The 18932-nt window shown below is 46.7% G+C and overlaps 1 protein-coding gene across 1 annotated transcript in view; it reads right to left on the reverse strand.

Annotated features, from left to right (window-relative positions):
• Nucleotides 1-18932, reverse strand: part of MYH10 (myosin heavy chain 10) — a 133974-nt gene that overhangs the window by 44540 nt on the left and 70502 nt on the right. Inside the window, 9 exon segments of the mRNA XM_021067863.1 lie at nt 347-461; nt 976-1152; nt 6549-6722; nt 7748-7900; nt 8496-8614; nt 11530-11625; nt 11878-12021; nt 13739-13837; nt 15919-15982. Of these exon segments, the coding sequence (XP_020923522.1) occupies nt 347-461; nt 976-1152; nt 6549-6722; nt 7748-7900; nt 8496-8614; nt 11530-11625; nt 11878-12021; nt 13739-13837; nt 15919-15982 (1141 nt within the window).

Genomic DNA, 18932 nt, shown 5'->3' on the forward strand with positions numbered 1-18932 from the left:
GACTCGGCACAGAGAAAAGGCACAAGGCTTCAAGGGCTTTGCATGCCCGTGCCCTTGAATGTGATTGGACTGGACGGGGTGGCCCGAGGCCAGGGAGCAGTTGTCCATGGCTCTGTACTAGAACGTTCCCACACTCTCCACAGCACCCGACCAAGAAGGCAGACATCCTGTTACCCAAGGAACTTAAAGCGGGTGAGTTCCCGAAAACGGCAGCCCTGCTCTAGGGAGAGGAAAGCGTTGCCAAGGACAGACTATACACACATCTACAGGGCAAAGAGTGGCTCCTAAGCCATAAACCAAGTAAGGTCCCAGCTGCGCTTAATCTCAGACACAGGCCCGTCCTTACCATCCTTCCAGAGCTCGGCGACGAACCTGTCGGAGGACTGGTGCAGGAGGGTGGCCACGTTGTCGTTCAGAGGGTCCATGTTCTTCATCAGCCACTCATCGGCCTTGTAGTCCACCTGCCGGAACCACAGCCCCCCGGGGCGAGACAGGAAAACAAAACCGAGAAACTGTTTCAGTTTTTTTTTGTCTTTTTGCCTTTTCTAGGGCCGCATTCACGGCAAATGGAGGTTCCCAGCCTAGGGATCGAATCAGAGCTGTAGCTGCCAGCCTACACCAGAGCCACAGCAACGCGGGATCCGAGCCACATCTGCGACCGACACTACAGCTCACGGCAACGCCGGATCCTTAACCCACGGAGCAAGGGCAGGGATCGAACCCACAACCTCATGGTTCCCAGTCGGATTCGTTAACCACTGTGCCACCACGGGAACTCCCCATTTCAGCTTTAATCCAAAACACTCACACAACAACCCAACAAACCAAACCAAACCAACAGGCCAAAAAACGGGTTGTCTCGAAGGCAACGCCTCTGTACCAGGTACTGTATTTCAGGGTCAGCACATTTGCTACAGCCGTCATCAAATGCAGTGAAATTTCAAACCCAGGACTTTGCCGGGAGCTCCGTAAGGCTTACCTTCCCGCGTAATGTATGATGCAAAAGTCGGCTTTGTCTTTCAGTTGACGAGGCTTCTGAAACTTGGAGTGGGACCCTTGCTCTTGAACGAGTTTTTCAACAAAGGTTTTATCCGTGGCTTTAGGAAACCAGCACTCTTCATCCAGAAGGGCCAGCACGCCGGGCGGGTTAGCCTGCGGACAGAGGCAGGAAGAAATGCCAGGTGTGGCCTGTCACGGGATGTTCTCCACTGGGTCTGGCAGGTTACCTTCCAGAACAACGAGAGCTTTATGAAGCTCTACGGAGACCAAACTGCGAAGACAGAGCTGATGCCCAACCACGCCTGGAAAGCCGGCTGCCCACTGAGTACTGGTGAGAAAAGGAATGAGGATCGGGTCTCATAAACTTATGCAAAACTCATTGTGAGTAGACAGCTCCCGAAAAGCAGCAAGAAGACACCAGAAAGGAACTGGGAGTTGCAGAGACAAAACTGAACGTTTCTATGCAGTGAAGGGCAGGATGAGTTAGTATAAACCCTCAATGAGCTGGAACCCTTCAGACGTTTTATTGCCTCATCAACGTTGAGTTTCTGTTTAAGTGATGATTAAATAAAACAAAGCACTTCACACTTGGTGAAATATTTACAACTCTTATTAAATAGAATACAGGGAAGGTGGTAATATAATTTGCCAAGTACCTTATACATTTGTTTTGAGTGGCTCATTTTATTTCACTCAACTAGTTCACTGCGAAAAGACACAGAGACACAGAGTGGATCGGTGGCCCAGGGGCTGGGGAGGGAGCGGGAGTGACGGCCAAGATAGGAAGTTTGGGATGATGACAAGGCTGTGGAATTAGAGACGGTGGCAATGGCTATACAACTTTGTGAATATGCTGAAACTTACTCAATTATCTACTTTCTAAAAAGGTGAATTTCAGGGTGGTGAATGGTGTCTCAAAAAGAAGAAGAAAAAAAGCAAAGCCCAGAGCGTGCCATTCCCTGGGAGCTTGGAAATCACGGCGATGACTTCTTTTTCTGGAGGAAAGTGGGGCACACATGAAAGCTAAGTTAACCGCGTCCATCGCGATGGCTTGTTTTACAGCGCTTCTGGGCCGTCGCTTATTGCCATGCTGCAGCTATGGCACGTCTGTGAGACAAGCCTGAATGGACCGGTGCTGGGGCACAATGATGAGATCGGCTTTGTCTTTTTTTCCTCTGTTCTCTGGTGGCACCCATGGCATGCAGAAGAACAAGTCACTGCCGTGACCACGGCTGCCAGGGAACTGCCGAAATCAGCTCTTTTTCCTTTTTGGCTACCTCGAGGTATATGGCGTTTCTGGGCCAGGGATGGAACTTGGGTCCTAAGCTCCACAGATGCCTCAGCCAGCACGAACTCCACTGGAAGCGGGTTTCTGAAACACCCCTAGGACCAGTATTCCTCAGCTCACAAGCCCTTTATATGTACTGGACAAGAGCTGGCTCTCCCCAAATACTGCCTAACAGGTAACTGCAGGTTCTAGTCAAATGTAAATGAAGCCATGTGACCACGTGGCCAGAGGGCGGGGAGGCTGGCAGGGCGGCAGTGGAAGCTGAGCCATCCCCTCTCGAGGAGCCTAGGCTGCGGCCCCTACCCCGCAGCTGTCTGGGTCGGGGCTCCTGAAAGGACATGCGGGGCTCGGAGCCGCCAAAAGAACACCATCATCCAAGGCACGGGGGAGTCCCTGTCGTGGCAAAGCGGAAACGAATGCGACTAAGAACAAGAGGCTGCAGGTTTGATCCCCGGCCTCGCTCAGTGGGTTCAGGATCCGGTGTTGCTGTGAGCTGTGGTGTAAGTCTCAGACGCAGCTCAGATCTGCTGTGGCTGTGGCTGTGGTGTAGGCTGGCAGCTACAGCCCTGATTAGACCCCTAGCCTGGGAACTGCCATATGCCACGGGTGCGGCCCTAAAAAAGACAAAAAGACCAAAAAAAAAAAAAAAAAAAAAAAAAAAAAGGCATCTTGGCTCAGGTAACCCCAGAGCAGCAAGGGGGGCATTCAATCCCATTTGCTCCATTCATCTGATGACTCTGCGAAATGATGTTCAGTATAAAGATTAGTGAAACACCCATCTTTCTGCCACCATTTTTACATTTTTATTCTCTCTCAATGAAAACATTTCTAAGCTCTAAAAGAGGAGCCGCATAGAATTTAATCTTCTCTGAAGCACTCTGACAGGGGGACTCAGGAGACCCCTCCTTGTGTCTCCTTTCTATTTCTGCTACTTCATCCTTCAATGTCAAGGTCTCTGTTTTCGCTTTTCCCTTTAACTGGGGATTTCTAAAGAGCTGTAAGCTTGCGAGACTGTGTTTGGTCTCCTGGTCAGAGGCGGTATCAGGGTTTCGTAAGAGGCCAGGCGGGGGCCGGGGCTGCAAGAGATGGGGACCGGCAGGTCCCCACCAGCCCCTGAGTCGTTTTTAAGGTGTTTTCCTTCTGGAAAATGTCCTCACTCCACGTGCAAGGACCCTCAAGGGCATCATTAGTCCACCTCATTCCACCTGTTGGAGGTGCAGTTCCTACGCTCAGAGACTCTCGCGAGGTTTTGAAAACTTGCTTTGTTAAAAGTAAGTTTGTGTTTCTGTGGAGAAGCACAGCAAGGCAGTCCTAACAAGCTGGGGAGAGTGGGCCGGCATTCCATCCTGAGCACCCCCCGCCCTCCCTGGGGGTCCCTCCTTTAGGCCGGGACCACTCCGGCAGGGAACAGAGGGGGATGAGCCCACAAGGCCAGGACCTGAGCGCAGGAAGGCAGGAAGGCGAGACGGTGGAGAGAGAGGGCAGACGAGAAGGAGCAGGACGGGAGGGAGGAGGGAGAAGAAGGACCAGTCTGCGCACAGCCCTGAGGGGTCGGGCGTAGGAACTGGTCACTGGGAGCTGTGTCCTCCCCGGTCCAGCACTTTCTGAACACCAATAAAATTCCACTGTCAGTGTGTTGCTCACCTGCTCATTTCTGTCCTTAAAATGTAGCCCTGGGATGCTCACCCCCTTCACAACATCCACCTGGTGAAACCTTCGGCGATACCGCCAGCCCGCTGTGGCCTTTGCCTTCTCCGAATTCAGAGCATCACTGAGACCTGGCACTGCTTACGAGGCCTGGGGCCATGTTCTCTACCCCCCATGTGCCCCCCAGGGCCCTGTCTCTGCATTTCCAAGCTGTAATTGAGGATTTAAGACATTCTTGCTGCTTTGATCTCAGCCTAATCCAACGATATTTACACTTAATGTCTGCAAAACAACTGAAAATGCAAATATCAAACTTTTCTGTGGGATCATCATTACGGCCAAAATGCTCGCCTCTCCCATCACTCTCATGTCTGTTTGTTTTTTGGCTGCACCTGCAGCATACAAGAGTTCCTAGACTCGAACCCGAGCCACAGCAGGGACAATGCTGTGTTTTAACCACTAGGCCACCGGGGAACTCCCTTCCCCACTGCTCTTTTAGAGTAAAACCATCAAGTGAGAGGGAAGAAAAAAAAAGTCTGTATTTTGTTCTAGAGGAAAAAGCAAAAGAAATGCAATTAAGTAACATTAAGAGGAATGTCTATTCTTAAGGCTAATATAAGAGTCACAAAAAACATTAGACCTTAAAATGCTCTCAAAATACCTCAAAAAATACAGTTGATAATTTTCCATTTGGAAAACTTTGAGTACAATTATTCTTATAAAAACAGGGATCTATTTAGCCACTCTTATGAATTCTCCCTCATCCTAAGTTCTAAGTGCAGATACAAGGTCAATACTCTCTTTAAACACAGGACTTCTGGTGTCCCGTGGGTACATACGAATGAGCACCTCAAATAGCAAATCATAGTCACCCCTAGTACTTACAGGAAATATTCCTTCCCCTTATTTATATAAATTCCCAAACAACTCTTTTGGGCAACAAAGCAGCAAGGGCATGCATTCATGTGTATGTGTGAAAGGTCACTGGCCGTTGCCACTAGAGTGCCTTTTTTTTTTTTTTCCCTTCGGCTGCACCCGAGGCACGTGGCAATTCCTGGATCGAATCTGAGCTGGGCCTGTGACCCACGCCACGGCTGCGGCAATGCCGGATCCTTAACCTGCCACGTATACCTACACTTTCTGCATCACCTTTCGTCGTGTTCTATCACAAGGGACTGGATACAGCTCCCTGTGCTGGACAGGAGATGGAACGGCACGTCTAAGGGATGCTGCGAGGTTCCTCCCAACTACTGGAAGTTCAACTGAGGGGCCCTCAACAAGCAGCCACCGAGCTGTGAAAGGTAAAAATCCTCTCCCAAGCTCGAGCCAAATGAAAACCACGTCAATTCCCTTAAACCCAGAGGTCCAGTGTGCCACAACCCCGTCTCTCACAGGGTGAATGTGCTCTCAGTTCTGCCGCTTCCCCACTGGCCTTGGCGCACCCCTGAGTTCAGGTGCATGCTCTCTGGACACCAGCCTCCAACGCCTTCCCACACACGGCGCGTGGGTGGGGGCCAGAGGCTGAGCGGCAAGAAGGAACGGCTTCGAAGCCTCGGGTGCCTCCCAGGAGAAACCCCTGAGCTCTGGTGAAGACGCCCCCTCTTAACTAGCATCAGACTTCTGCATAAATTACCAAAACCCATGCTTACCTGAGCTTCAGTTTTCCTCTATTTTGGCAGTTGGATAAAGAAAATAAGCAAAGCAACTATCCTCTGGAGCAGAAGGCGTCCAGGGAACACGAGCCAAATTACCACTTGTTTGAGCTCACACGGAGTGCAGTTTTGTGAGTCCATGAGTTTTACAAAGTTTTACGCATTTCTACACAGCACTGAACCAAAAGAAAATAATCGCGGGTGCTTGCTGAGATTGCTACAAAAACATATCTGTCCCCAAGTCCTTAATGCTTCAATTAAAAAAAAATCCACCAAAATGAAAGCATCTTTGTACTTCCAAGGATAAGCTTTACTTAGCCCTGCCCACCCCCCATGGATTCATTCGAAGGACCGGTCTCATTCCAGCCAGACACAGCGTCCCTACACTGCCTCCGAAGTGTGCCCACTGGAGCTCCACCCCTCCACACAGCAAGGGCTGGAGGAACCAGACTGGCCAACACACACACACACACACACACACACACACACACAGACAGGAAGACGGCTGCAAGAAAGGAAAGCTCAAGCAGTGTCTCACTGGCATGCTACCTATTTTTCGAATGGACATTTCAAGTGGCTATCACTTGCCTAGGAAATTCAGATTCGAAAATTATCTTAACACTGAGGAGCCAGGCTAACTTCCTTCTCGGTTTACGGCAAGTACAAAAAACTCAAGGCACCATTTGCAGCAACATGGATGGACCTGGGGAGGATCCCACTGAGTGAAGCCAGGCAGAGAAAGAAATAGCATAGGCGACCACGTCTAGGTGGCATCTAAAATATGACACAAAGGAACTTCTCTACGAAACAGAAACGGCCTCACAAACACGGAGAACAGACCTGTGGTTGCCAAGGGGCAGGTGGGGAGGGACGGCGTGGGGGGCGTGGGGTTGGCAGAGGCCACCTGTCATGTGCAGAATGGTACATGGAGCGCACGGGACAACAGCAGCCGAGGGGCTTACGGGTCTCTCGATGAGGTCGATGCAGGGCTGCAGGTCGAGGCCGAAGTCGATGAAGTTCCACTCGATGCCCTCGCGCTGGTACTCCTCCTGCTCCAGGATGAACATGGTGTGGTTGAAGAGCTGCTGCAGCTTCTCGTTGGTGTAGTTGATGCAGAGCTGCTCGAAGGAGTTCAGCTGCAGGTTCCAAACACGGGCGGGGGAGCAGGAGTAAGGAGTCAGCTCGTTTTATCAGCAAGCTCATTAGGAGTCAGTATCAGCTATCAAGGGCATGACTGAATCTATTGATAAACTGGGGGGGAGGGGTCTCCCTCCATCTCTGTCACCCCCCACCCGCATACGGCCGCATCACGTTACGGAGAGGCCAGAATGAGAAAACAAACTCAGGATGCTGAATGACTCTCTACGAATGAAGGTTTTGTTTTTTTGTTTTTTTGTCTTTTTGCCTTTTCTAGGGCCGATACTGTGGTACATGGAGGTTCCCAGGCTAGGGGTCTAATTGGAGATGTAGCCACTGGCCTACGCCAGAGCCACAGCAACGCGGGATCCGAGGCACGTCTGCAACCTACACCCCAGCTCACGGCAACGCCGGATTGTTCACCCACTGAGCAAGGGCAGGGACTGAACCTGCAACCTCATGGTTCCTAGTCGGATTCGCTAACCACTGCGCCACGACGGGAACTCCCGAGGATAGACATAATCTAAAGGGATTCATTTTACTGACTGACTTGCTTGATTGGCCATGTTAGCAGCATCTGGAAGTTCCTGGGCCAGGGTCTGAATCCACACTACAGCAGCAACCCAAGCCACAGCAGTGACAATGCTGGATCCTCAATCTGCTGTGTCACCAGGGAACTCTAACATCTGACAAACCCTGTCCCGTGCGGGACCACTGGACCGAGTCTTCTCACGTGGGCCTGTCAGTGCTGCAGGCACACCTGCCGTGGCAAGGCAGTCCACAGGGGGCCTCCCCCAGTTCCTTCTAGCCTAGCCCCCACCCCCACTTCATTATTCAAAATTCTGGAAATTTAGTGCTTTTTCATCATGTATCATTTGAGTCTCTACTAGAATGGCAGAGACTGTACCTGCTTACCTACCACTGTATCCCCAGTACTTGGCACCGCCCCTGGTACACTGCAACCCTTTAGTATTGCTGGTTAAAAAAATAAATGAAAGGAAGAGCAGGAAGGGGAGAGACGAACCTCAAAAATCTCAAATCCAGCGATATCCAGGATTCCGATGAAAGATGCCCCTTGCCGTTTGGTCCGGTCCAGAGCTTTATTGATACGGTGAACCAGCCAGCGGAAGAGCCGCTCGTAGGTAGCTTTTGCCAAAGCTTCTACTGCAAAGTCTGCCTGGAATTAGACAACATCGACCTTTTATTCTGGAAACAACCTCCACAAAGCACTAATAGCTGTTAGATGGAGTTTAATGATCTGTAGCGCCCCCAAACCCTAAAACAGCATGTGCTGCTTAATCCTGTCTCAATTTTACCAATCAACAGAGGGCACTAGTAAGTAAACTGGAGATAATCAGTGTAGGAGATGGGTGAGGACACCAAGTAAAAATAACGCCCTCCCGCTGCCCCTGGCTTTCTGTGTAGTGTATGTGCTCAGACTCCACCCTGCTCGACCCTCTATTCCTGGTGCGGCGCCCCCTACAGGGCCAAGGGAGCACTGCATCCCACTGCGGGGCAGGATCCCGAGGTACTCAGCTTTGTCTTCCTGGATGATCCATCTACCTGGGGAAACTCAAGGCGCTAGTTCAAATTTCCTTCTGTAACAAAGTCACCTCTAAACATGTCCGGAGAAAAAACACTCACTTGGTACCAGGAAACCTCCGTATAATAAAGCTTTTATTGACTCCGTTTGTCGTATGCTCATCAGAAGGTCTAACAGCCTCGGTTGTCATTCAAACAGACGTGTGATGAACAAGTGATGTTCAACTTACCTGCTCTTTGGTCTGGGCTTTCTGCACGTAGTCTCGGCCCACCTTGATCCGGGGAGTGAGAATAGCCCGAGTAAACTCCATCACGTTCATGCCGAGAAGATGGCAGAGTTTCTGTGCAACTAGAGTGGAAAAAGTCCCCTGAGTACTAGGCCTCTCCTCCTAATTGAGGCGCAGCATATTCAATAAGACCTTGAAACCGTTTTGTAATCCTCAAACTATAGTAAGAAATTAGACAAAAGCCTTCAGGATAGACAAGTTTTAGGTCTGATGAAAACTACCTGCATCCTTTCAAATTAATAATACTCATCCTTAGGCTCCACGAGATGATTGTCAACATTACTTCTTCTGGGTCGTTTAATGCAAATTACCAAGTCTTAGAACCCATGGATGATGGACAGAGTGAGAAAACTGGTGTTTAAGGTAGTTGAAACCGTCATGTTAGCAAGGTAACTTGTCACGCCATGCAGTGATCCTATTAATATTGTAGGAGCCAAGAAAGGAGCTGCATGTCCACAGAAACAGGAGTGAGTGTGCACCTGTGTGCGTGACCATGGTTCCCTGCTGTTCCTGAGACCCCAGGACCCCTGAGCACAACCGGCACCCACATACTGGTTTCTAAATACCATTCTTCAAGGTCAAGAAACCCCAGAGAAACAGCCAATTCCAGGGCCAGGCAGGGCAAATACAAAACGAGCCTGGAATGCTGTGTGGTGCCATAAAGTAAGAAACTGTCACACAACAGCAGCAGCAACAACAAGGTCATGTCAGAATAACCCAGGAGTTCCTGTTGTGACTCAGTGGTAAGGAACCAAATGAATCCGGCATTGCTGTGGCTGTGGTGTAGGCTGGCAGCTGCAGCTCCAATTCGACCCCGAGCCTGGGAACCTCCATATGCTGCGGCGGTGGCCTTGAAAAGCAAAACAGAAACAAAAACAAAACAAAAAAACCACCGAGGAGCTAACCTGAAAGAGCGGCCAAATCAAGAACTGGATAAATTACAACAGAACGGATCTTAAATCCATAAAATAAATGTGTCTGTACCAATATAAATAAATAACTGAATGAATGAAAAGGTGAAAGCTCTTTCTTACAGCATATTTCAGGGGAAAAAAACCCCAAAGAATGATAGAAACAGAAAAGTCCCACTTCACAAATACTTATTTCAGGCAAGAATCATCAATGGATGCTCACACTAGCAGGTGAAAGGGTATGACCAGAAATAGGAAATTTCCTTAAATGTCTCTCCATCCCCAAATACTTATTGTAAAAAAAGGGAGTAACAGTCAGTCATCTGACAGCAGAGACGCCTGGGAGACACCACCTTTACCAACCGAGCAATCGACCTTAACATCACCAGTAGTCAGACAAGCTGACACCTGAGGACCCCGGGATATCCACACCACTTCTGTGATGATATTCTCACCACAAAGGCATAACCGGAATTGAATCAGGAGGAAACATCAGACAAACCCAAACAGAGGGACATTTTCCAGAGGAACGGGTGAGATGTCTTCAAAAAAAGTGGCAAGCCAGGACAGACAGAGACTCAAGGAACTGTTCCAGATCGAAAGAAACGAGGGAGGCATCAAAATTAAGGGCCACGTGTGGGCCTGGACCAGAGAGGGGCCTAAGAGGGGAGCTGACAAAATCTGAACAAGACTGTGGAAAAGACAAGGAGAATCCCGCGCCTGTCCTGCTTCTGATCATGTACCAGGGTCAACACAGGACGTGTTACGCGTTTGGGGATGCGGCGGAAACATACATGGGAATTTTCTGTCCTAATTCTGCAACTGTGTCTAAGTCTGAAAAAATTTTTAATATCGATTTTTAGAAACATGCTGCTCAGAAGACCCTGGGACTCCTCTTCAGGGACTGCCTCCATAACTTTAAAAGCCACCAGGAAAATGAGTTCCCTCGGAACTGCATCACATCTCCTACTTCTAAGCCTATTACCCTCTTCGTTGCCATTTATGTTTTTTTTTTTTTTTTAAGTCATATTCAATCTAAAAGGTAATAACGTGCTAATCTCTCTCAGAAGGCGACTAAGGAGGAGCGTGTGAGCGTCTCGGCATCTCTGGAAACGGGTCCATCCGGTGCTCACGGGACACCTGCCCCCAGCCTGCTCTTCTGCGCACTGCGCTTAGTAGACCGGCCCGGCTTGTCCTGGTCTTTGCTTTTGTTTTTGAAGCAGAAATAATGACCCTCATCGCCCAATTCCTCCTGGTCTGTTTGTGATTGTCCTGTGAGATTTGGATCGTTTCAAACGGTGTTGGAACTGAAGGCCAATAACTACAACGTGCTCTTCCTCTTGTTTCACTGTTGCGGGCGGTTATGTCTCTGTGACCAGAGGTACTTTTCTCCCCAGAACTTGCAGCGCTTCCGCCACCACCGTTGACGGTGCCCTGCTAGTGTCGCCTTGTTTACCTGGGTCCCAGAGGAGACGCCTCAGTTTCTGTCTCCAGACCTGCAGAGGCCGAGCTCACAAGGCTCACAAAACAAGTCTCATGGCTCACGACCTTTTTGTTCTTGATGGGAGTGAACTGAAATCCACTTTCCACATTTAGAAGCTCGACGATTTCATCTTAAAATCTAGATTTCTACCTTTCTTTGAAAGATCAGTTACAGTTGGCGACCCTGGGTCCACGTGCCCGGCAAGGCGAAAACTGGCTGGATCCCAGCAGCGGCAGCTCCCAGGCCCCACCGCCACTTCTCATCCTACACCCCATCCTCTTCCCTCTTTTAGGAAATCAGAGTGACCCTCACTTAGGCACGTGGAGTCTCGCAGGAAACACATCAGACTGCTTTTTTTTTTTTTTTTGGCTGCACCCACAACACATGGAAGTTCCCAGGCTGGGGATCAAACCTGCACCACAGCAGTTACCTGGAGCCATGGCAGTAACAATGCTGGATCCTTAACCCAATGCACCACAAGAGAACTCCCAGCAGTGCTCTGATGCTTGCGTTGTGACGTGGTTTTAGCGAACACAACAACAAACCCCCAGTATGGAAATAAAATCAGTATTCATCAGTTTACCTGTATTTTCCGGCATGGAAGCTTGATCAGTGTTTCGTTCCTTTTTGAAAGAAATATTTCCAAACTGCAGCACCGAAGAGACTACCTTGAGCATTGCTTTACGTTGAAATAAAGAGAAAAAAGTTAATTGAAAACACTGCATTAAAATGTAGCAGACATTCTGATTCATCTTGTGCTAAAAATTAGCTGTATGAAACTTCAGTAGGACACATCTCAGGATTTCATAAAATTACAGGCAAGTTCTCATCAGTTTCTCAATCATTTTCTCGTCTAGGTTATTCCCCCACCACCACCATGTATAAATCTCATGAAAGCTGAGTATCAGAATCTTAGCGAAATCACACGTACACAGAATCTCATCGTGAGAGAAGCCCATTATATGCATCGCTTCCATTGTCTCCTGAAAGTTATCTTTGTCTTGCTGTCCCGGAATAGGAATATAGCCATTGGAGAGAAATCTGTAGTTATTAAATCCTTCAAGGAGCAGGTCAGCTGGAAGAAAATACAGTGCAACACAGTGTGGTCAACAGCCACATTCAGACTAAAGCTCTACACGCCACACGCCAACGGGACGGACATTAAAGCACGTCCAACCCACCACCGCGTGCTTCTCCCACTTTGTATGTTCGTGTTAAACACTCGAACAGAGACAGTTTCCCATTGTCTGTACAACCAAGGCACATGACGGCGGAAACAACAAAAATCCCAGTGGGCCTGGGGGGGCAGTGGTTGGTACCATATTTGACACTATATTTGAAATCAGAGAGCTGGGAAATGATGTAAATCTTCCAGGTAAGCTTACTATTTTGTCATTTAGCTACTTTACCCATCTCTTGAGGGAAAGCTTTCAAATCCATATTCTACGTCCTATCTTAGCGAGGAGCTTAGAGACCACAGGTTGCGCGGACGGCGGACGCGTCTAAGACCCAGATGCTGAAGGTCGAGAATATGGACCCCGCAACTCCGGAGCCCAGACAACGCCCTGAAAGCCCTTCTCCAAGGCAGGCGGTGCAGGCGAACATTCGCCTCCGAGAGTGACGTCTGACAGTGACAGTCTGGCAGGACACCCCCCGCAGCCTCTGTCCTTCAGGGGCCGTGAGTTAGAACTTAACCTGCTCCTTCAAGTGATGTGTTGTTGGGAGAAAGACATTCTCGGGAGCCATCAAAATGGACAGACATTCATCCCTTTAGCAGATGTGCTCCCAGCTGTGTGGGTAACTGGCTCTCCTGCATCACCCCGAGGGCCCTTCTCATCCACATCACATTTAGCTGCTACCGGGAACTGTCTGCTTTCTTTTTTAAAAAATCACCTTCTTTTAAGCATATTATCTTTTTTTTTTTTGATTATTACTACAGAATGACTGCCAGTCTGAAAGCCTGAGGGTTTGTTTGCTTCTCTCCAGTGTTACCTTCTGCATGATTTTCAGTCCTTATTGGCAATCACTCTGTTTATTTGCTTGTCCCCCCCACACCCCACCTCCACACACTCTGCAGGTCTCTCTCTGATTTCTGTGGCTAATGCTTCTACAGTGATCTGTGTTGGCAAAAGCCTAGACCCCAGATGAGCAACGTCCTGCTGGGTTTTCCGGGCTATGCGACAGCCAGATAATATACACACGAATTCCAGACAAGCGGCACTGACTTTGAGACTCGGAAGAAACTGGGCAGTTGTGTATCTTTTCTCCCCTTTGACCCAGAACAGACTTACTTTTTTCAACCCTGTCTAATCCTAAACTTACAGTCTTAGTGATTCACAGAATACATAAATAAAAATCCACACAGGCTCTTTCTAATACGACTGGAAACATATACATTCAGCGGTCAATCTAGGAATATACATAAATATTTAACTTTCTCTTATTAGGTAAATTACCTTTGTTCTTACTTTTCTATTTATAAACTTTGACACAGATTTTGTAAAAAAAAAATGGTTCATTTGTCTTTTAATATAAAATTATTTTCAGAGAAACAAAAGTGTCGAAGATAATGTAACACCACCCATATGCCTGCCCCTTAAAGTACTTATCCCCTGGCTTGAGTGTTCAATTTCACGTTCACTTTCATAATTTGAATTTTGGTGCGTGTGTGTAAAACTGTTTCCCAAAATTATTCTCCTTCTCAAAAACAAACAAACAAACAAAAAAAAACCCACTAAATGTTAAAAAGACACTCAACTGAATAGAAAAGAGAAAAACATTAGTCTGCTTACACTTCAGATGCTCTCCTGCTCCAGATAACAGCTGGTAAAAGATGTGAAAAGTACGCTCATCTTTTGCTTGACGAACAGCACGAGATTTTTCCAGAAGGTCTGAGCAAAGATGGTTAAGGGGACATTGAAAAGACGGTTTCCCCACGGCGTCTGTGCACACGGAATTCGTAAGATGCTTTCTTCCTCTGGTATATATCAACTACCTTGCAATGAACCATTCTAAATGGTTGGATTTGTTTTTCTAAGTAGAAAAAGAAAATAGGTGAAATTTATGTTTTTCACGACTCTTTCCAAATCTCTGAACTGGGAGGGAACTTGAAGACCAGGGCGCCTCCCTCACGCCCTCCACCCGCCCTGCCCCTAACTTGTTCAAAGAACACATCTCTGCAAGAGTTGCTGTGAGAAGCTATGAAAACGTGAAGCCAAGCTGTTGGAGGCAGGAAAGGCCTTGCAACATGAGAATTATGATTGCAATGTCACAAATAAGGAAACAAAGGCACAAAGAAATTACTCGAAAGAACATCACTCCTAAGTGGCTAGAAATCAAAACTTGGTTCAAGTCTAAAACGTATGTGCTTAACTCCCATCCTCCCCAGGTGAGCCCCCACTCAGCGCCTGCACTTCACAAAGGTGGGTGTTTAGGCGTTCCTGTCGTGGCTAGCGGAAACGGACCTGACTAGCATCCATGAGGATGTAGGTTCAATCCCTGGCCCCCCTCAGTGGGTTAAGGATCTGGTGTTGTTGTGGCTGTGGTGTAGGCCGGCAGCTGTAGCTCCAATTGGACCCCTGGCCTGGGAACCTCACATGCCGTGGGTGCAGGCCTAAAATGCCAAAAAAAAAAAAAAAAAAAAAAAAGAAACGTGGGTGTTTGGGATGCATATCTGGGGCCTGTCTGAATTTTCTAATTCCTCAGGGTTGACAGTCACACTGGGCTCTCAGAGTCTCAGTTTCACTGCTTTGGGATAGGTTTGTGTCCTTTCAAGTAAACCTTCCCAGGGGCCACCAAAGCGAATTACATATGCGCCTTACAGCTTAAATTCTCCATCAGATGATCCCAAACACATCTTCCGCCATCAGTAAAAGTACCGTCACATGAATGATGCTATCACAGACCAAGAGGAAGAAACTCTAGATCCGTGTGCCTATCATTTTCAAGTGTTTCCAGTGGTGTCTTCTGGCTCTGAGTATATTTAGAGACATAAAATATAGTTCTGAATGAACAGGAAAAATCTGATCTCTTCTGCACATGAGAGCATAGAAACAATGTATTTCTCTCACTGAAGAGTATCTAACAAGTATCAGAGAATTGTTATCTGTATCTCTGATTGGAAACTGAACTGGATCATTTAGAATGATTTCTAATTTGTTATCTCTTTAATCAAATTAACTCTCTGTGTAATTATCATTCTTTAGGGCCATTCTATGCATGTGACATTTCTCAGGTCTATGTTTTTTTTTTTTTTTTTTTTGGTTTTTGTCTTTTTAGGGCTGCACCTGAGGCATATGGAGGTTCCCAGGCTAGGGGTCTAATCAAAGCTACAGCTGCCAGCCTATGTCACAGCCACAGCAACACAGGATCTGAGCCGCATCTGCCACCTACACCACAGCTCACAGCAATGCCAGATTCTGAACCCACTGAACGAGGCCAGGGATCGAACCCAAGAGTCCTCATGGATACCAGTCGGGTTTGTTAACCACTGGGCCGTGAAGGGAACTCCTAGTCTATATATTTGACCTTTTTTCCCCTCTAGTTTTACTCTGCTTACTACTAATTAGCACTCCTTCAACTCTATACATTAATAAGGCCTGTTTCAATGGGACACGCTCACCCTACTAACACTGGAGCAGATGCTAAGAAATGGGTTAACACAATAGGAACCGAAGAGGGGCCTGACATTATTATATTCACACACGAACACCTCCTGGGTTGACAGACAGGCCTCCTCACTTCTCTGAGACCCTCCACTTCCCCAGCCATGTGGACAGATGATGACCTGGTGTTTAAAACAACAAAATACCACCTTGGGGTTCAGATCCAGCAGCTGAAGTATGGAAACAAGCCATACTTGTCTCTGTGGGCCTTGGTTTTATCATCTGGACAATGGGAGAGGGTTACCCTGAGGCTGAAGCAGGATGAAATCATTCTTTATTTTCAACAATTTGATTATGAAAAAGGATACATGTTTCAATGTTGGCCCCAACGATATAGCCAGTTACATCAAAGTTGATCCGAATAAACTTGCCCTGAAAATAAATTACAAAGAGAAAACTGAAAGTAAATTAAGGATAGAAGGGGTCTGACCCCTATAATAAAACAATAAGTCCCAAAGTACCCTGTCATGTATGCATATGGCTTGGTTACAAAAATGGATCTTACATACTGCCCCAGCTAAGAAAAACTGCTTCGATAAATTAAAAAAAAAAAAAAAAAGAAAGAAAAAAAAAGGATGCTAGGATAGGTTACCTTCTTAGACATAATAAAAATGAAACCCTAACCATTTACAACTTTTAAAAAGCTCTTTTAAATAACCTGATTTTCATAGCTTTAGAGGAATACCACATCCAGACCTATAATGCTAAGACTTGAAAAAACTGCATAACAGAGATGATTTCTTAAGAAAAAGAGATTCAAGAAAAAAAAAAAAAAAACATTGACAGACCATAATCATAGAAAATAATGAAATATAATTACTTCTTGAAAAATGACAGATTGGCCTTAAGACAATTGGTTTTGCAAATTCCTAGGGAATATTGAATTGCCCTTTACAGTACTGTTTCAGGGGAATAGAAAATAGCAATTATTTCATAAATCAGTTTACAAAGTTATCATAACACAGAGTACCCAAACTGGCAAAGATGTCACAAAAAAAGGGAAAGCAAAATAAAAGCAAATATCTTACTTATAAATATAGATAGAAAAGGCCAAATTAAATACTTTGCAAAACAAAGGAGCGCAACAGCAGTGGTGTTGCTAAGGATGGATGCTGGTAAACACACCAACGTGCATCGCATGGCGAGGGACCCGACGGAAACGAACAAGAATGGACGCGGAGTGGAAAGCCCCAGAGAAGTCTCGACAATCTTGAGAACGAGGGCTAGAGCTTGAGGACTCACACCTCTCCATCTCAAGAAGCTATCAAACTATTACGACAGTGTGGTATTGATGTAGGGACAGAGATTCAGATCAGTGGAACAGAATGGAGTCCAAAAATAGACCAAGGCTGTGCGGTCAGTTCATCTTTGACAAAGGCGCAGAGATAATTTAACAGGGAGAGGACCAATCTACTCAACAAATGGTGCCTGAAAATACGCAAAATGAAACAAAAAGACATTGGAGCTGTACCTCACACCATATAGAAAAATTAACTCAAAACAGACTGTAGAGGGTTCCCCTTGTGGCTTAGCGGTAATGAACCCAACTTGTATCCATGAGGACTCAGGTTCGATCCCTGGCCTCGCTTAGTGGGTTGGGGATCCAGCGTTGCTGTGAGCTGTGGTGTAGGTCACAGACATGGCTTGGATCTAGTGTTGCTGTGGCTGTGGTACAGGCCAGCAGCTGCAGCTCCAATTCAACCACTAACCTGGAAACTTCTTCCATATGCCTCAGGTGTGGCCCTAAAAATACAAAAACAAAACGAACAAACAAACAAACAAAAACCCAGACCATAGACCTAAATGCATGTGCTAAAACTATGAAAAATTTCTTGGTAAAGAAAAGAGAAAATCTTTATGACCTTAAGTTAGACAAAGATTTCTTAGGTAGAATGCAAAAGGCATAAACCATACCAAAAAACCTGATAAACCGGATTTCATCAAAATTTAAAACTTCTCTTCAGAAGACAGTGTAAAGAAAATGGGAGAGAGAGAGAGAGAGAGAGACAGCATCAGGCTGGCAGAAAACACTTGCTAAACATGTACTTGCTAAAGGACTTGTTCCCAAAATATATAAGAATTCTTACAACTCAGTAACAAGACAAACTACCCATTTAAAAAAAAAAAAAAAAAAAAAAAACCAAATACAAGATTTAAACAGATACTTCATCAAAGAAGACAGGTACATGGTCAGTAAGTATATGAAAAGATGCTCAATATCACTCGTTATTAGGGAAATGCAAACAAAAACTAGCACAAGATATCACTACATACTCGGTAAAATTTTGAAGAAAGAACAGCAAGGAACAGAATGGAACTCTCATACGACCCTGGAAAGAATGCACAATGGTGCAGCCACGGTGGACAGCAGTTTGCCAGCTTCTCATCAGGTTAAACACAAGTCACCACGTGACCCAGCAAGTCCCCTCCTGGGTGTGTCCCCAAGGGAAATGAAAGCGCCGTCCACACCACGCCCTGCACATGAATGTCCACAGTCACCTAATTCTTAATAGCCCCCAAAGGGAACAATCTCGAAGTCCTCCTAACGGGAGTAGATAAAGAAATGGTGGTATTTTCACACGGCAACACCGCTGAGCAATAAAAAGGAACAAAGCAGTGACACACCCAACAACGTGGCTGGTTCTAAAAGGTTCTATGCTACATGAAAGGAGCCAGACAGAGAACACGGCTCACTGCATGATCCCACTTACTTGACATTCTAAACAAAACAAAACGAGAGAGACAAACAGATGGGTGGTTATCAGAGCTGGGGTCCACGGAGGGGACCCCGACTACGTACGGGTGAGGAACCTCTGGAGTGATGGCAAGAGCCTGTCTCTGGATCATGGTGCTAGAGACACTACCGTATCCATCTGTCTAAATCCTTCAACTACGCTTGAAAAGGGTGGATTTTATGGTGTGCAAACAATAAATTGATAAACCTAATTTTAAAAAATAACCGAGGGAGATACCTTATGACTCCTACGTAAATGCCATTTAAAAAATATAACTCAACAGGAGTTCCCGTCATGGCAGAGTGGAAACAAATCCGACTAGGAACCATGAGGTTGTGGGTTTGATCCCTGGCCTTGCTCAGTGGGTTAAGGATCTGGCGTTTGCTGTGGCTGTGGCATAGGCTGGCAGCTATAGCTCCGATTTGACCCTAAGCCTGCGAACCTCCACATGGCGAGGGTGTGGCCCTAAAAAGCCAACACAAACAAACAAACAACAACAAAAAAAAACGTGGAAAATGTTGATTTACACTTTTCTACTTGTGTCTCCGTTCAACTTACCCACAACTTCAGGACTGTTCTCACCTTCC

The sequence above is a fragment of the Sus scrofa genome, chromosome 12 (genome assembly GCF_000003025.6).
Source record: "Sus scrofa isolate TJ Tabasco breed Duroc chromosome 12, Sscrofa11.1, whole genome shotgun sequence".
In the NCBI taxonomy this organism is placed as follows: Eukaryota; Metazoa; Chordata; class Mammalia; order Artiodactyla; family Suidae; genus Sus; species Sus scrofa.